The following is a 20,007-nucleotide window of genomic DNA, read 5'->3' as shown; positions in this document are numbered from 1 at the left end:
ATTAATTTTAATCTCCTCCTGCCTACAAATTATGCTGACGAGAATTTTTCTCAGCATTTCCTTGCCATAATATACTTTCAGGGTGCGAATGATGCTCAAATCCAATGGCTAAAGCGCTGCTGTGCAATTGGATGGGAGGAATTCAATGCAAACATTATCTAAATGATTGTGGGCAGCACAGTTGTCAATCAGGAGCCGAATCATCCTTTTCTTCTTCATATTGTGAGGTTTCTGAACTCTTTTCAGGACCCCCGCCCCATTCCCCACCCAACGGGAATGACACGTGATTGCAGTGTCTGTGGAAGATTGTTTGTCCGTTGCTGGGGCAGGACAATATCAGGCTCCTAGCGCTGCAGTGAAGCGGCACAACAGCAAATTATAAAAGTCCCTGTCTTGCACCCCAAAACAAGAGGCTCTAGTCTCAGGATTTTAGCAAAACCAGCTTTATTCAGCTTGAAACAGGAATGGTACAGTTATTTATTGTAGCGTGATCTGGCACTCTACTATACACAGACACAGCAGTCAGGCAGGGTTGTGCAGGTCAGTGATCAAGTAATCCTGTTAAATGCATTTACAATTTATGTGCTCCTAATCTTGCATCAGCCATCCAGATCTTTTCTGTTTACTTTGGCAAAGAGACACAGCATATCTGTGAGCCTGCTATTGCCCCGTACAGACGCGGAGATCGCACTTCAGGACGCTCTTTGGCATGCTGTCTAGTTGGGTGAGGTCCCAAGAGAGTTTATAGACCTCACATTTTCTTGAATGAGTGCCGCATTAATAGGAATGTTTCTTGAATGAGCATCACTGAACCACATAAAAATGGCTTTTTCAACGTCTTCAAATGCAGCAGTTCACATACGTTTGCAACCCGAGATTTTTCTTCTTTTTTTGCTCGGTCTTTCAAGAAAGTTGACAGTGTCGATGGCGAAATTCCGAATTCACTGGCAACGTCTTTTTTTTCCTTTTGCCGCAATCGAGAGCTGCAAGAAATTAAGTTTTTTTTTTTTTCTAATATGAACTGTTATTGTTTTTTCGTGTCTGCCATTTCTATAGGAGGGTGACAATGAGTTAAATTCCAATGGATGTTTTTCAAATGTTGAAGAGCAATAAGCAAAAGGTATCACTAAAAACTGCAGGAAACAAAAAAGGCAAAAAAAAAAAAAAACGATACAGTATGAGGAAAGTTTGAAGAAAGAAAAAAAAATTACAGTGTTTCTGTTTGGGGATCGTTGTGCACAACTGAGCTGCAGCCACAGAACTAACTGCTCTGTGAATGATTCATTCAGGCATTTTAAGGTCTTTTGGGCACTTTTTTGTAATGAAAATATCTGCTGAATGTACTTCATAGTAACTCGATTTCTATAAATAAAATTCTTCTCGATAGCCTTCTTAGACTGCAGTTATTTACTTTGCAGAAGTACAATAGCATGCAGGATCTTGGTAAGCATTAAACATGTATCCATCTCATCTATACATGATATCTGGAGTTCTGTTGTTTCTACTTTATTAATAAAGTCTTATGTTAAAGTACCATTTTTATTGCATTCAAATGACTTATTTCTATAGGCTGAATTCTCTGATAGAGTTTCAATCTTTTTCCTAGGTATGTGATGGGCAGTGTTGCCAGATTTAAAAAATTACAGATCGGGACAGCCACCATTAACTTATAACATGTTTTATGTTTCATATAATATGACATCCATCCATCTATTACCCAACCCGCTACATCCTATCTACAGGGTCACAGGGTCTGCTGGAGCCAATCCCAGCCAACACAGGGCGCAAGCCAGGAAACAAACCCCAGGCAGGGGACCAGCCCACCGCAGATAATATGACATAATATATGTAAATAGAATGCAGATATGCAGATACAACCTACTTTATTAGTCAGTATCACTTAACTTTCAAAATGAATTACACATGAGCATGAGCAGCCACGATACATTTAATACAATTTCCATCATTTAGCAATAATAAGATAAGTCACTATTTCTTTGTAAATTTGTAGACATTCTTAGTTCCAGAATAGGTGGGGCATTGTCAGAAAGATCATCTAAAGTAGGGATTGATGCAAAGTTTAGTTGTTCAGCCATTAGATGTTTGTCAATATTGGAGATAAATACAGAATATTATCAATAGATTCCTTATTATTCTAATTATTATAGGTGTGTATATGTTAGCAACAATTTGTTTAGCTTTGTTTAGTTTTCTCACTAATAAAAAAATGTTGCCATCAGACTTAGAAAATAACCCAGAGGTAATAAAAAATAGCTGCTTTAAGAATCATAATGAGACTCATTGGGTTTCATTGTCTTTTTAATTTTAGCCTGATCTTTAATATTTAAATGGGTTTCCTCAGAGTAAGCTATATCTGACTTTGATTAATTAAGGTCTAAAAATAGTGTTTTCAATTCAAACCTTTCATATTACAACCTATAAAGATCAATAAATGTTTAGACTTATCCAGTTTCTGTTATTTACACTTCAGGTTTCTTAATCTTTTATATAAAGTTATACGTCCATGACTGACTCACTCACTGACAGAGATGATTGACAAGAAATTCTTAGTCATTTCAAGACAAACTAAGAAAAAAAAAATTTCACTAATATAACAATAGTATGAAAAAACAGCCTCATCTATGCATTAATTTGTGACAAAAAAATGTGAGAAAACTGAAGACATTTTGCTTTTAACAGTTAAAAAAGGTGATCTTAGGAACAGTCTATAGTGGTCACAGAACAGAGCAGACAGTTGCTTATCTGACTGTAAATCAGCTTGTATCCCGTTTTATCTTGATCTTGATTATGCTTCATACACAAAAATAATTGCCAAAGTATAATTATTAAGACTAAGTTAGTGATTTCAAAAATCAGAATGAGCTGAGTATTGCTCCAATGCATATGCAGCCAACATTTTATATAAATAAATAATATAGCTTTTAGGAATTACATACATTTCCAAAAAAATTCTATTAAAACTATGTATTAAATAAAAATTTCCTTTATAAATATTTTCTTTCACAAAAATGAGCATTTAACCTTTTTCATCAACTTAGAACATTAGCAAAATTTTATCTATAAACACAACATTGTTTTAGCCAAAGAGCTGTACATATAAAACGTAAAAAGGCAAGAAGAATGATAACAAAATTACAAGCCATATGATCATTGGCATAAACACATCAAGAAAAAATCAAAGGTATAAAAAACATGCATCTACATAGACCTGAAAGCTAATAAAAAGGTAAGTTTTGAATCTACATTTAAAAACTGTAATAGAAGGAGCCACTCTGATATTGAGGGTCCACAATTTTAGGGCAGCTACTGCAAAGGCACTGTCCCCCTTATGTTTAACTGGGATCAAGGCACATGTAATAACAGCTGACATGATGACTATAATGACCTGATGGTTGAGGGGAGGCATGTGTTATGGAGGGTCCGCAACTTAGCAGATAGTGGTCAGTTTTGAAACAAATAAACAGTGAAATGTATTAAGCTAGTGGGGCAGTTGAGATGGAGCACACCTTAATGTAAGGGTGTGGACTGTCTTGATTGATCCATTGGCTTTTCGCAGTTTGCGATTGATGCACTGTGCCTATGAAGGTATATTGGGGAGAGCCAGTATAAGAGATGGAGAGATCATCTGGAGACAATAAGAAAAGATGGAGGTTAAAGGAGAAAGAGCAGAAAGGCAGGAATGGGAGAGAGCCAGTGCAAGTGAAAAATAGACAGAAAGCAGACAGGAGGGTGGATCGTCCCTTGGGGAGCGTGAGGTCAATGCTCGGGGCTACTATAGTGTATCGCTTCAGCTGAGTGACTCAGGTAGCTGGAGTAATGCAGTGCTTGCTACCGTTTAAGTCCAGGGTAGGCAGAGGGAGTCAGGGAGGCTTGGTGTGGCACCCTACCAGGACCACAGATGGCTGCCAGGAGCCAAGCCTTGGATAGATGAGGTTTGGTGTGGTGCTCTAGCCGTGGAAGAGCATGGACCCAAACCTAGTGAAGTTGGTTGGCTGAACTATCCGTTAGGTGTCTCTTTGACTGCAAGGTCCCATTTGGGGTAAGTTGAGGAGACGTCCATTTTAAAGGGGAAGCACTGGGGACTGATTTTAAAAGGAAGTTTCCTTCTGTGTTTTAAACTCATTTTAATGGATCATTTACAGGACTTGTTTTTGACCTCCACATTTTTTATTTTTTGAACATTTTTCAGTTTATTTGGATCACTGTTGGTTTGGCGTTATTTTAATAAAAGCGTTGGGCACCTTTTTACACCTACCCCTTGCCATAAATGTGTGTTCTCATTTGCCTGGCTCATCTCAGTTACATTATCGAGAGGGACAGATTCAAGATGCTCCCCAAAGGCAACAGAGAATGTGGAGCTAAACTGCTCTGTCACAAGGCATAGCGAGTCAACAATATAAGATAGGGCTAAGCCATTAAAAGGTTTAAAAACAAAAAGTAGAAGTTTAAAATGAATCCTAAAAAGAGCTGGGAGTGAGCAAAAAGGAGCTAAAACTGGATTAATGTTACTTTTCTTTATGTCAGTTGTGACAAGAAATATTCTCCAGACATTATAAAGGTTTGGGGCAGTCACCGCTTATTATATCCTGGCTGCAAAAGTTCAAAAATAATTGAACAGAGATATTCACAAAACTGAGAGAATATGGGGAAATAAATATAGGGACAGCCCATATTTATCTGGGATCATAACTCCAAAGGGCAGCTCAGCTGTCTCCTCCGAGAGAACATAGTGAGTCCTTTAAGTTTTCTCCATAGGAACCAGAGCACGCCTGTAAGTCTGTAAGTCCATATTCTTCCTTTTAGAAAATACTAGCCCAGTTTCATATTTAGGAAGCGGAGCCTGCACCAAGTTACTCCTGACCCCCAGACAAGCTCCCTACCCGGAATCTCGGCCCCAATACTTTCTCACCTGGTTAATTCTTTGGTTCTGTCCTGATTTCTTCAGGGAACAAAAATCTTGCCATCTACGCCACTGTGACAATAAATACTCAGCCACTCGTATATTATATCCTGTCTGCAAAAGTTCAAAAATAACTGAACAGAGATGTTCACAAGACTGAGTCTGAAACAGAACTGCCAGACTGGAGGTAAGATGGCGGTTTTAAGTACCGGAGAGGAAGTGACATCATCATCGCCGGAACCAAAGGTGATGTCATTCAAGGTGCCAGAACAGGAAGTGACGTCATTAAAGGCGCCAGAACCAGAGCTGATGTCATCTAAGGGGCCGGAACCTGGTGGGATTCCCTGGGAATGGTCTGCAAGGAACTGAGAATGACAGTCAGTACACCCTGACGCCCGCTGGTCTGATATGGTATTATCACTACTAAAGCCCATTAGCTGTTTTCTATTCGGAAGTATGTGACACAGTCAATAATCCTGCCACAGCATTCTATACCAGTTGCAGATAAAATAAATAAGACTGACTGACACCAATATACAGAGAATTACAATAATCTAATGCATGGATCACTTTCTCTACATCAATAAATTACAATATTGGCTTCCCCTCAGAAATTATTTTAATTTGGAAAAGCTACCCTTGATAACCGAGTTTATTTATTTTTCAAATTTGAGGTCCGGTGTCAAAAACGACACCCAGCTTTTTTCATTTCTGTTGGCAAATGCTCTAGCCTTTTAGAGAGCCTTGTAGTACTTTTAGGTGGGCCAAACAAGATTGCCTCTGATTTACTTTCATTCACTTTAGAAACTTATTTCTAAACTAGCCTTTAATCTCCCATAAGCAGTCAAAAAAGATCTTCAAAGAGCAGGCATTGTTCAGTTTCACAGTGAAGTAAAGCTGAATATCATTAACATAGAAGTGAAAGGAAATATTTTGTTTCCTAATATTCTGCCCTAAAGGTACCATATAAAATTAAAATAAAATGGGCCCTAAAATAGAGTCTGGGGGGATTTCACATGAAACAGCAGCAGATGAGAAGAACTAATTTCCAGTATTGATAGAAAAGACTCTGTGATTAAGGTAGGAGACAAAGCAGTTCGGTGCTATACCTCAGATGTCAACCCAATTTTTAAGGCGGTCAAGGAGTATATTATGATCTATCATATCAAAGGCAGCAGTTAAGTTCAGTAAAATCAAAATGGCACATTCACCAGAATCAAGTGCAAGTAACAAGTCATTGTTAACCTTCAAAACAGCAGATTCAGTAATATGAAAAGCTCTGAACCCTGACTGGAATGATTCTAAAATATCACTATTACCAAAGAAAGAGGGAATCTGAAAAAAAGCAGATTTTTTTAACTTTAGAGCTTTAGAGAGAAATGACAATTTAGAAATAGGACAGAAATGACTAAAGGAACTCATGGCTAGTCCATGTTTTATTAAGCATATGCTGAACTGCTGCGGAAGCTGAGCCTGCACCAAGTTACTCCTGACCCCGGGACGAGCTCCCCACCCAGAAAGTCGGCCCCAAAACTTTCTCATCTGGTTAATTCTTTGGTCCTGTCCCGGGAGAGAAATTACTAAAGGAACTCATGTCTAGTCCATGTTTTTTAAGCGTAGGCTGGACTGCTGCATTCTTAAATGATGCAGTACCAGGTGGAGCAGTACCAGTGGCAAGAAAAGTATTAATAATAAGCTGAATAGAAATGTCAAAAACATAAAAAATCGAATTAATTAATTTGAATTAAATCAAGAGTGCGAAATTAGGATTAGAAGTATTAGAATTGTGAAGTTTTCCTCAAACATACTAAAGGCTTCTTGTTATGATACCTGAAAATCCCAAAGCAACAAAGTCACAAAATATCCCAAAAATGCCCACTAGATGGGGAAATGCCATCAAACCCCCCAGTTAGCATTACTGAGAGCAATGTAATGTAGATAATATGTTTATTATTCAAAATCTCTGAGGAGCACACAGACAAAGAAGACAATGCCTTCAGAAAAGGCAATGCAAAAAGTGAAAAGTCCTAATCACAAATCCAGAGAGTAGTCTATTCAAAATACAGAACAAAGAGGTAAAAATTCCAGAAATTCAAAAAGCACAAGAAATAATTACAAATCCAAGAACTCACCGCTCCTAAGTGCATTCAAATAAACTACAAGGAACTCTGGGTTGCTTCCGCCTTTATAGGGCTGAGGGCAGTCCCATGTGATGATAGGCAGGTAGCCACTCCTCTTGGGGAACCACTCACAAAACACATGAGCATAAGGAATAAAGTAACTAAAAAATAACTAAAAAATAAATGTTTTCATTAATATAAAAAAAACACTCAACAATGAGAAAGAAGACATAAATCAATAATTTGAACACTGCCGGGGAAGAAACCTTGGCTAGAATACATTTGTAGTTTAGGAGGTTCTAAATTAACTCCGAATAAGGGTGTGAGTTCTCATTGTGCATCTGCTCCTAGATTCTGCACTATGTTGCGGGAATAGACACCAATCCCATGTAAGTGTATAATTAGATAAGAGGTTTAAAAATGGATGGATGCCATTATAAATATATTTTTCTGACAGAATTATTATTTATTTGTTTGGTCTCGTCCGATGCGAGAGATGGACGTCTGAAGTGGAGCTCCGCTAGCAGTGGTGCTATTTTTCATATTATTTGCTTATTATTCTGAGATATCCTGTATTTATTCAACCCGAGAGGGACCGCTACAGTATATGTAAACACATATAAACATGGCCAACAAGAAGGGGGGTCCGAAAGAATCGAAGACTAAAGCTACATCCAAGCTGCGATCAGCAAGCCCTAGTTCGAGATACGGCCTCTCAGAGACAGACCTGGATCAGATGGGCGAAAGTACAGACTCCTCGGGACCACGGTCCGCTACATCGTCGCCTGCTGAGAGCGAAAAGGGGAGCGAAGGTGCGATCGTGAGTGCAGATGTGGATAGCTCGCCGATTGGAGAGGATTACCTGAAACTGGAAAAGGCCGGGAGGTCCGCGGCTTCAGTTACGCAATCACGCGGGACTGGAGCAGCGGGGACACCGGCTTCAGCAGAGTCTGCTGCTTCATCTACGGTACAAGAAGGCACATTTGAGCTATCTGAACTGAAAGTGTTGCTCGCTGACCTCAGGCAAGATATAAAGAAAAGCGAGAAGGCTAATGAGAAAGCAACGGCAAAGGCACATGAGAGACTGAAACAGGAGATGAAACAGGCCAATGAATGTCTGCGACAGGAAATCCAACAGGCAAATGAAAGGCTTCGTCAAGAGGTACAGCTTGAACTTCGACAGGTGCTGGGTAAAATTGAAGAGCGCATTGAGAAAAACTCGCTAAACTGAGCACGCTTGCTGATCGATTGGAGCATCTTAGTGAGACATTCACGAATCGGATCGAAATAGCCGAACATCTAGCTGCCAGTGCCGAGGAAAGAGCAGTAAATGTCAGTTCGAATGTAAAAACTCGGAGAAAAACTTGGAGACAGACTGGCTGCTTTAGAAGATGGGAATAGAAGGTATAATGTCAGAATTGAAGGCTTGCCGGAGAATCGAGAAAGTTTAAACCCGGTGAAATTCGCAACTGAACTTTTTTCTAAAATAATCGGGGGCGACTTTAAAGCAGAATCTGAGATAGCAGCGGCTTACGCGACGCTGATCAAACACCGTCAGACCCGACCAAGATCTTTTATAGTCCGTTTTGAACGATTATCATTTAAGTTAGAGGTGATGGAACTCCTCAGGAAAAAAAAGGAAGATATTATATATGAAGATTGCCAATTCGTCTTCCCTGACTTCTCTCCAGCAACAGCTATCAAACGCCGCCTTCTATAATATTAAACAGCGCTACGGCAAGCCAATGTCAAATACGGCCTCCTGTATCCGCAAAACTGAAAGTGGAATGGCAGGGCATTTCTATGTTTTCGCTAGCAAGGAGGAGGCAGAAAATGAGTTAAGAAAGCTGATCCTGGGACTATTCTGATACATAATTGTGAGTCATGGCGGTAAATGATAAAGCTAGGATTAATAATCTACTGTCTGATCTATTTGTTTTAAAATACGGGTTTTTATCAGCATATATTCTCATATTCTTATATTATTATTACTTACTTATTACTTATCATTACTTAGTATTACTAGGGCTAAATGTTTGTGTTTTATTGTGCTTAATTACGTTTTCCTCCTCTTTTTTTTTCTTTTCTAATTATTTCATGTGTACCCTAAATGAGACTGTTCAATATCATACCCTTGGTTTGCTGTTATTGCTATTACTGCATTAAGACTTGTTATGCTTGTTTTGGACACATCTTTAACACCATCACCTGGGTTTATTATCTGGGGATATCATCTTAATGCACTAAAATTGATGAAGATTATATGTATGTATGTATGTATATATATATATATGTATATATGTATATGTATATATATATATATATATATATATATATATATATATTAAGTGCAAAATTCTTTTCTTTCTTTTTCCTCTTTTAAAGACTATATTGGTAACAGATATCTCTATCTTTTAACCTTAAAGCGCCACTGCATGGGGGCTTGATGTGCTTTGGACGTGCTCTGTCTCTGGGTATGTCAGAGGACTGGGACTGCATGAAGTGGGTTTTAGCCTCACCTGGGGAGGCAAAAAGGGAGGGTGGGGGTTAAGGGGAAGAGAAAGAGAGCAGGCTTGATCTATATCTAATCTATCATCTCAATCTTTATAATTATAACTATCAACGTAATAATAAGCTGCATGGCAACAACTCTTGGGGAATAGGAAATTAAGACCTAAACTATTTCACTTCCAGTTAAGACTATAATATGACACCAAAAACTCAGAATCAGTGTCTCCATGATGGGACAGTTAACTTCGTAAGCTGGAATGTTAAAGGCCTGAATCACGAATTAAAGAGAAAGAAAGTACTTTCTCACCTAACAGGTCTAAATGCTAAAATAGTATTTTTACAGGAAACCCACTTACTAAGTAAGGATCAGTTCCGCTGCAAAAGACTGGACTGGCCAAATGTTCCATTCTAGTTTTACAAAGAAAACTAGAGGGGTGGGAATTCTCATACATAGAACAGTACCATTTGTAGCATCAGATGTAGTATTGGATCCTGAAGGGAGATATGTGATGGTCATGGGAGACTTATCTAACTGTAAAATGATTTTGATAAATGTTTATGCACCTAATGTTGATGATAAGGAATTTATACAAAATTTATTTGCATCCATTCCCAATCTGAACACTCATAAACTTATAATGGCTGGGGACTTTAATTGTGTTCTAAATCCACTTTTAGATAAGACTTCCTCCACAGGGGGAACGCAACTAACACCGCAAAGATAATTACAAAGTTTATAACTGATCACAACTTATCAGATCCCTGGAGGTTTTAAACCCAAATTCAAGAACATATTCTTTCTACTCACCAGTACATCATTGCTACTCAAGGATTGATTACTTCTTTATAGATAATAACTTCTTGCCTAAGATTAAATCTTGTAAATACGATGCTATTGTTATTTCAGACCATGCTCCGATGATCTTGGAGCTGAAATTACTAAGCCCCATACACTCACCCGCAGATGGCGTCTCAATCCGCTTCTATTAGCTGACGAGAATTGTACTGAATTTATATCCAAACAAATTGAATTCTTTCTAGAGACAAATACATCCCCTGAGATCTCTGCAGGAACACTCTGGGAAACTCTTAAGGCCTTCTTAAGAGGACAGATTATCTCATATCTTTCCCACAGAAATAAATCCGCGAAGAAAGTAGCAGAGATAAAAGCGAAATTACTAAAATAGATGAAGAACATGCCAGACTACCAAGCGAGACTCTACATAAGAGGAGGCAGGCTCTACATTCAGAATTAAACCTCTTGACAACTAAAGAAACCGAACAACTAATTTACAAATCCAGACATCATTATTATGAACATGGAGAGAAAGCTAATAAGCTTTTAGCGCAACAAATTCACAAGCAAGAAGTGCAACGCAATCTCGTAATTACTAACACGAATGGAGATAAAATCATCGAACACAAAAATATAATGTGCACTTTTAGAGACTACTATAAATCCCTATATACTACTGAGTTTAAAGAAGACAATATACAATCTAATGCATTTCTGGATAAATTACAGATACCACAAATTGACGCTATTAGTGTGGAGGAGCTCGATAAACCTCTGTCATTATCAGAATTACTGGATGCTATAAAGTCACTCCAAGGTGGAAAAGCAGCAGGCCCTGATGGCTACCCTGCAGAGTTTTACAAGAAATTCTCCGCTCAGCTAGCTCCCTCCTATTAGCAACATTTACAGAAGCCAGAGATAACCAATCTCTTCCACAAACCTTTCGCCAAGCACTAATCACTGTCTTTCCAAAACAAAATAAGGACTTATTACAATGTGCATCATACAGACCAATTTCACTTCTGAATAACGACGTTAAAATACTCTCTAAAATCATAGCTAGAAGGATGGAGAAAGTGCTCCCTCAATAATATCACAAGACCAAACTGGATTTATTAGGGGCCGACACTTATCTTCAAATCTTCGACGCCTGTTTAATGTAATATACTCACCAACTAAATCAAACACCCCAGAAATATTATTATCATTGGATGCAGAAAAGCATTCGACATGATTGAATGGAAATACCTTTTACTATTTTGGAGAAGTTTGGGTTTGGCCCGAACATTTGTGCATGGATTAAATTACTGTATACTAACCCAGAAGCTTCAGTTTGCATCAATAACATTTGCTCAGACTACTTTAAACTAGAACGTGGCACAAGACAAGGATGCCCTTTGTCACCACTGCTGTTTGCAATTGCCATTGAACCACTGGCAATACATTGTCGAAATACTGATCAGATAAAGGGGATTAGCAGAGAAGGACTGGAACAGAAAATCTCATTATATGCAGATGACATGGTACTGTATATATCGGATCCAGAAAATTCTGTGCCTGCAGTCTTAGCAGCACTCACAGAATTTCAAAAGCTCTCTGGTCTCAGAATTAATCTGAATAAAAGTGTACTCTTTCCGTGAATTCGCAAGCATATAATATTAGATTAGACACCCTTCCTTTTATCATTGCAGAACAGTTTAAATACCTCGGGTAAACATCACAAGTAAACATAAAGCTCTTTATCAAAAAATTTCGTCGTCTGTATGGAAAAAATTAAACAAGACTTGCATAGATGGTCAACCCTTCATCTCACACTAGCTGGAAGAATTAACACTGTTAAGATGAATATTCTTCCTAAGCTCCTTTTTATTTCAAAACATACCAATATACATTAATAAATCGTTCTTTAAGCAATTAGATTCAACAATAACCTCATTTATTTGGAATTCTAAACATCCACGCATCAAAAGAGCGACCCTACAAAGACAAAAGGCAGAAGGCGGCATGGCTCTACCTAACTTCCAGTTTTATTACTGGGCGGCAAATATACAGTCGATAAGAACCTGGACACAAATAGAAGAACATACACAGGCATGGACCGCAATAGAAGTAAAATCCTGCAGTACTTCTTTGTATTCCTTGCTTTGTGCTCCAATAAACACACGTTATCGGCAATACACTAATAACCCAATTGTGCTCCACTCACTTAGAATCTGGAACCAATGTAGAAAGCATTTTAAGACGGAGAAGCTTCTTTCTGTGGCACCCCTGCAAAAGAACCACCTCTTTCAACCCTCACAAACATATGCAGTTTTAATATCTGGAAAAATTTGGAATTAACTTGCTTAGAGACCTTTATATAGACAACGTCTTTGCATCCTATGAACAATTACGTTCCAAATTTAACATTCCAGCTACAAATTTCTTTCACTATCTTCAAATCAGGAACTTTGTTAAACAGAACCTTCCAGATTTTCCTCATCTTGCACCCTCATCCACGCTGGAAAAATTATTGCTCAATTTCAAGGAGTTAGACTCCATCTCTACAATATATAAAATCCTTTTACAATCCCTTCCTTTCAAAGATCCAAGAGGACACTGGGAAAATGACCTCTCAATTAATATATCAGAAAAGGAGTGGAAAGTAGCAATGCAGAGAATTCACTCAAGCTCCATATGCAAAGCATACAATTATACAACTCAAAATTATATATCGAGCACATCTGTCTCGACTAAAACTCTCCAAAATGTTTCCAGGGCATGATCCAACCTGCGAACGTTGCAACCAAGCCCCAGCCTCACTAGGTCACATGTTCTGGGCCTGCTCCAAATTAACATTATTCTGGACAAAAATTTTTAATTACCTCTCAGACAGTCTTGGACTCACAATCCCTCCTAACCCATTAACAGCTGTGTTTGGGGTTCTTCCAGAGGGTCTTAAAGTGGAGAAAGACAAACAAACTGTGATTGCATTCACTACACTGTTGGCACGCAGACTTATTCTGATAAACTGGAAGAACCCAAACTCTCCTCTTTAAGTCAGTGGGAAACTGATGTGTTATATTATTTAAAATTGGAAAAATCAAATACTCAGTTAGAGGATCTGTGCAGACTTTTTCAAAACATGGCAGGATCTAATCAGTAATATTTTGAAATGATTTTATAAAGCACAGAGAATTTGTTGATTTAGGTATTTTTAAAAGCCTTAAATTTTACACCGTTTGGCTTGCTCTCTCTCTCAAGGGTGGGGATCGATCTGTTCTTAGCATAATTTTTTTTTGTAAAAACTTGATTGCTATGTATTGATTGTAATAAAATTAATAAATAAATAAATAAATAAAAAAAAAAAGAATTATTATTTATTCCTTAATTTTCTGAATTCATTCAGTTGCAAGTTTGAGATGAGAAGCAATAGTTTCAAGAAGAAAAACCAACCCTGTAGAGATGGGCAGCTTATCACATTTCACTCATGCAAACATCAATATTTATACTCATTGGGCCAATTGAAATGTGATATTTAACCTAATTTACAAAATATTAGAATGCAAAATGAGTATGGGTAATCCTACACAGATGTGATGTTAATTTACAAATGTTACACCCAGTGACTGAGCTGGACCTGTCAGAAAGTACTGTTAAATCACCATCCCTACAGCATAACATTAATTAATTTACAGTAATTAATATGAGAAGATTGATTTCCCAAGCTGCAGTTGGAAAGACCTTAATCCAAATCAGGGTCATGGGGACTGAAGTCTGTTCCAGGAACTTCAGGTGTAAGGCACAAAGGAACTAACCTTATGTGAGTGAGTTTTGAGACTGTAATTCTGCATATATATCATTTAGCATCCTACAATGTTTAGAGACATTTACAGAAATGTGGCTGTTGTATGTTGAAGTTCCATACAAGTTGAATTATAAATGAATGCATGTAAAAACATTTACAAATGCCCAAATATTTTTCTGCAGCAAATGAAATTACAATACAGCAAAAAAACAGCTGATTTTGGAATTGATTGTGAAGAACTTTGATTTCGTACTACTTGAACATTTAGTATTTTCTATGTCTGTTTACCATTTATCTGTTTGTCAAGTTAATAACATTCCTATATTGTCAAGCAAGTGTGGAACTGCTGAAATGTAGTTGAAAGTGTATAAAACAGAAAAGTCAAGCTATTTAAAATTTGATTCTCTTGATATTTATTTGATTTTTGTAACGAAGTAGCATTAGTGGAAAAGGAAAAATAATGATATAGCATTATAAATTATAAATTCAAAATTGTCTATGTAATAATTTTAAAAGTATCTCTGGTGCAATTTTCATCAAATGCTTTGCAGATTAATTCTGAATCCTGTTATCTGTCACTTTGAAACTGTCATTTCAGACTAAGCATCAGCTGTAGTCCATCAATTTATAGTTTGGAAAAGCATTTTTAAGGCCAAAACATGTCTATGATAAGACTGTTGATGTTCTTTTCACTTTCTATTCATTTAAGAGGAGCTGTTAAGTCTGCCAAGGTTTCTGAGGCTTGTAACGTGGATTATATCAATTGGTATCATTTTATAGTATGAAAGTTTCAGCACTAGGCACTCTCTGGCTGAGTGGTTTGTTATTTTCTTGTCATTAGAAATGTCAGCGTTTTGCATCATGGATTTAAGGATTTTTGCAGTTCTCTTGATTTCTATTGCCTTGGCTTTGTGTCTTATTGATTGTGACACATGTCCTGCATATTAACAGTGAGGTGAGAAATAATTTTTTGCTCTCTAGCAAAAAGTTCCTCACAACTAAGGTTGACTCTCCAATGCAAGCCTTCATTTCTCATTCTTGTTTAAATAAAATAAAGAATTATTTAAAATAACCATCTTAAGAAATGGAAATGAATTACTATAGTTTAATCTGAAATGAAATAAAATAATCTATATGAAAATGGTATTTTTGTTAGTTATGGCATGATTCATTAACATACTTATATTAATTTCTTTTAAAAGGTAAGTTTCTACAATCCATGCATTCTTTCAGAAGTACTTCATATGACTGATTCACAAACTTGGAAATGTTACAGGTGACCTTACATTGTCAGTGGGGCTCTATGCTAATTATAAAAAAGCTGACACCTTATAATTACAGATTATATAATAAGTTTGCCAAGGTTAGGAAGCTTTGTGACTTTATAAATTAGAACAAGGATTAATAAACAGTTAAGAGTTCAACAAAGGCAAAAAGACAGTAGTGTCTCACAAACTTATAAACATTACATTTTTATTATCAAATATTACTGCCAATAAGTGATTATTGATATATATTTTTTAACCCAGAATGTACTCCAATACTCTAATATTGAATAAAGGTCTTTCTGAGAAGAAAGGATGATAGCACTACGGTTTTGCAAAGATACATATTGTATACGTCAGACTCTCTTCTTGTTCAAGTGATGTTGAAAGCTTATGGCTCGTTCCTAAAATGCTAGCATCTGTGTGTATGTGTGTCCATATATATGTATATATCGTGGCAAGCGGCTGGGGGTTGTACCCAGCCGGGACGCCTGGAAGGGCCAGGAGAGGGACTACGTCTCCTCCAGACCACGAGAGGGCTGCCGCCCTGGTTGATATGGGGGCCACGGGACAAAGCATGGAAGCTCAACCCTATAGGGGCCCATGGTCACCACCAGGGGGTGCCCGAATGCCTGAGAAGCCCGGGATATCAGCACTTCTGCAACACCCAGAGGTGTGGCCACCGACAGGGGGTGCCTGGACAGATCTAGAACCTTGATCTGCAGCATTTCCGCCACACCCAGAAGTGCTGCCAGAAGAGGATCGGCGAGCACCTGGAGCACTTCTGTATGCGGTATAAAAGAGGCTGCCTGAATCCATTCAAGGAGCCGGAGTCGGGAGGTGGAGGACAGAGCTTGTGTGGAGGAGTGAAGATGGTAATAGTAGTAGCAGAAGAGAAAGAAAAGAGAGAAAGAAGGAACAAACTGAGACATAATTGAGGGCAGTGTGTGCTAAAGAAAAATGAAAGAACACATTTTGGCATCTGTGTATGTTTGTGTGTGTGTGTCTGGGGCTGATTTTGTGACAGATTGGGGCGCAGTCGTCCCCTTGAACCCTCGGACCAGACGCCAGACACCAGATAAAAGTCCAAATGTTGACTTTATTATTATAATAAAGTGCACAAAGCACCATCAACTCCACAATACTCATAAACAATGCAATAATCAATAATCCAATCCTCCACTCCCAGACGCGTTGTCACCCTTCCTCCCTTCCCTTCCCTTTTCACCCTTCCCTATACAGTATATACACGTGTAAATAAATAGATTTATTTAGATGGGATGGCCACTGTTTATTCTGTGCCCAACCTCCATTGCACAGTTTTTCCACTGCTTCTTTAATGCGGGTCCATCTGCCTCACTTTCCCCAGCTCCAAGAATTGATCCCAGTCAGGATCCTAAAGGAGACTAGCTGGTGGCCATGCACCCAGGCCAATGGATTTTTGCAGAGGAGAAATGTCTCCTAAGTACTTATAGATAAGTTTTACCAACACCCTTCCTCCACTCTGTACTCAATGATTCTGCAACATGGTATTGTTTTTTTGTCCAGCTGCTACTCTCTTTATGATCTGCGTTTTAGTTTTTGTAAAATGTATATTGTTTTATATTTTCATGTTATGCTGTGCAAATTGTAAAATAATGACAGTATGCCTTAAACAACTAAGCACTCACGTATACTATAATAACTTCATGCTCTATACTATGCACATTATCATGACAATGATAGTAGACAGGAACTTGAACACGTTTATGTGGCATATTGTATTTTATGTAACCTTCGCTATGAAGGGGCTTGATTCTCAGAGGATTTCTTAATCAAGGTATTATTACAATTTAAATTATTTGGAATTAATGACTTTTTACATTTGTTACAGATACTGAGAAGATTCAAGATAATGGAAAAATTGTCAGCAACAACATTCACCTTGATGAATCTCAGTTAAAAGATGCAACAGATATTCTGAAGTCCATTAAACAGCCATCAGCCATAAAGAAAATATTTGAACAGGGAAAACACAGAACGAAAAGATCCACTTTTTTGTCAACAGGAGTAAAGATCTGTCCTCAAGAATCAGTGAAACAAATCATAGCTGGTCATCAAGCCTATTACAAACTGCGAGGTGAGATAACTAAATAAATAACAAAAACGATAAGTTGGTTATATGCAGTAATACATTTATTTTAGTAGAATTGGTAAACATGATTCTCTCTGCACAACAAATTAGTTAACCTTTGTTTAAAATGGGAATAATTATGACCAGACAGTAAATAGTGAGATTATTTTACAACTTTACAATAATTCGATAACCATTTTTAATAAAGGAGAGAATATAAACTATATTGTTTAAAAATATTATTACTACATAACACACCCACACCTCAGAATAGGTGAAGGAGGTAAAAATACTTGAACATTAATAGAAAAAATTACTCTTCTTGACTTTTACTGCTCATTTAATTTATTGAAACAAATGGTTTTCAAAGGAGCCCATCAGCATAACACCAATCTCCGGTACAACAACGTCTTGGGCAAATATCGTGTCTGCAGCTGAGGGTTTGCCTGTCCATTTGTGTGCAGGTTGCTTGGTTCAGAGAAAAAGTGCAAAGGCTGATTGGCTCAATGATTTCCAGCACTCAGACATTAACCATCATGATAGACAGGCAGTCTTTAGGTGAGCAAGCAGCAGCAAGCTATTATGATCAGTGCTCAAAGGAGAAGGCCAAAACCTCCAAAAAACCTTGCTAATTCAAAACTTGCAATATTTAAATTAAAATTGTAATTTAAATGGGAAAAGCCAAAGGAAAATTACACAAGCTTAACTATTTAACCAATGAACAAAAAAGAAATGAAATAAATTAAAAAAAAAATTAAACAAAATACCTTCAAGGGCCTTCCACATCCAAAATTCAAATCAATAGTCCACAAACCTTGCAAAAAGCAGAAGCACACTAAGGTAGCTGTGGCATCAGATGTCTCACGTGGGACGTTTAATGCCTCTCTGCTTAGGCAAGGGCAACATCTGAGAGGACTAAATGACTGATAAATGACAAAAATTACCAAAAAACACAAAGAAAGAGAACTGCAATTCTGATACAATCTCTATTATGATCTTTTTTATTGGTATTTAAAAAATTAGTCTGATAAACAATACAATTATATATTCTAATTCTTCCCTCACTTTTTCTTTCTATAATGAAATTATTACAGGAAGTTCTTAGTTATATAAAAGTCTTATGAATACTCCACAAAATAGTAAAGGGTGAGGTTTTGAAAATAATCCACAAAACAGGTCTTTTAACAAACTTCAGGAAAATGGGAGGTTTTAAGTTTTACTAGGGTCAAGATGAAGGTCAGGCTTTTAAATTCAAAATGGATACCTGAGAATATCAAAAGCTTGAAGCATGTCTCTCCTGGTGGAGAACTCTAAGACCTCTTGCTGAAGTAGAGACAAGTTCATTAAAAATCTTTATAAAATTAAAGATTTCTTGACAAAACAACACAAAATAATGTATAACAAAATGCCTAACAAGCAAAAAAGGAGGCAAAAAGGAATTGCTTAAAACTAATCTTCTGCGAACAAGTTCCAACACGTTAAATCAAAAATCAAAATCAATAAATCCAAAGAAATGATATTCAAAAGCATAACTCACCAAACCACCAAACACATTCAATTAATAGCAAAGGACCGCATTTTCTATGAGCCTTTATAGGACTGGGAGCTGTCACTCAACAGTGATGTACAGGTTGCCAAGCCCCACAAAATAAAATGATATTAACAAAAAACAATTGTAATAAATGGATTAAAAACAAACAGAAAATACAAACAAAACATTTAATTGTGAGCCTTGGGAGAAACTAACCAATAACGGAAACATTGTGTACCTGATGTTCATTTCTAATCATGTTTTCAAGTTTGTCTCAGAATTACCATTGAAAAGCTAAAATACTTAAAATACTTATATATAATCACCTATATCTATAAACATTTGGAACATAAATCACAGTGTCACAACATTTATTGATTATATTTGCTACATGCTACAAGTATCACATACACACATTACATTTGTCTAAAGGTATTAAATTATTTTTGTGCTTTCCAAAATGTACCATATTCAGTAAGAAATGAATGTATAGTATACTGTTATCCTTAAATGTAAAAGTTCACTAATCGTTTCATTGAATGTTACAATTTATGTTCAAAGAATAAAAAGTAGCCATTACCACTCTAGCAGACATACAGACAGTGATGAACAGAGCGAAAAGTTCCCCTCAGCTAATCACCACAAAGTCTGTCGACACTGAAATCTGCCTGGCAGGTCACAGGGCTCTTCACTGTGTTGGAAAACAGCTGGTTGCTTTCAGACAGAGTTTATAGCAGCTGACAGCTACTCCAGAGGCATTGCACACTGTGTCACCTGCCTGCAGCAAGACAAAGACAAGCAGTTTTCTTGTTTGCAGATGTTAATGCCAGAATGAAATGCTTTACAGAGGCTAGTGTATAAGTAGAAGAAGTACTTTTTGGGCTGAGCAGCTATATAAATATACAGAGTCTCCTCCGTTTAATATTAGTAGTATTGCATGGATATATATATATATATATATAT

At 37.2% G+C, this 20,007-nt stretch overlaps 1 protein-coding gene across 1 annotated transcript in view; it reads left to right on the top strand.

The window, feature by feature from the left end:
* Positions 1-20,007, top strand: part of LOC120526611 (interphotoreceptor matrix proteoglycan 1) — a 176,037-nt gene that overhangs the window by 30,147 nt on the left and 125,883 nt on the right. The window contains exon 2 of the mRNA XM_039749774.1: positions 17,274-17,519. Coding sequence (XP_039605708.1) covers positions 17,274-17,519 — 246 coding nt within the window. The remainder of the gene's footprint in view (positions 1-17,273; positions 17,520-20,007) is intronic.

Source organism: Polypterus senegalus, chromosome 3, assembly GCF_016835505.1.
Source record: "Polypterus senegalus isolate Bchr_013 chromosome 3, ASM1683550v1, whole genome shotgun sequence".
Classification (NCBI taxonomy): domain Eukaryota; kingdom Metazoa; phylum Chordata; class Cladistia; order Polypteriformes; family Polypteridae; genus Polypterus; species Polypterus senegalus.
Note: the sequence above shows the minus strand (reverse complement) of the source record. Positions and strands in the feature narration are given on the sequence as shown.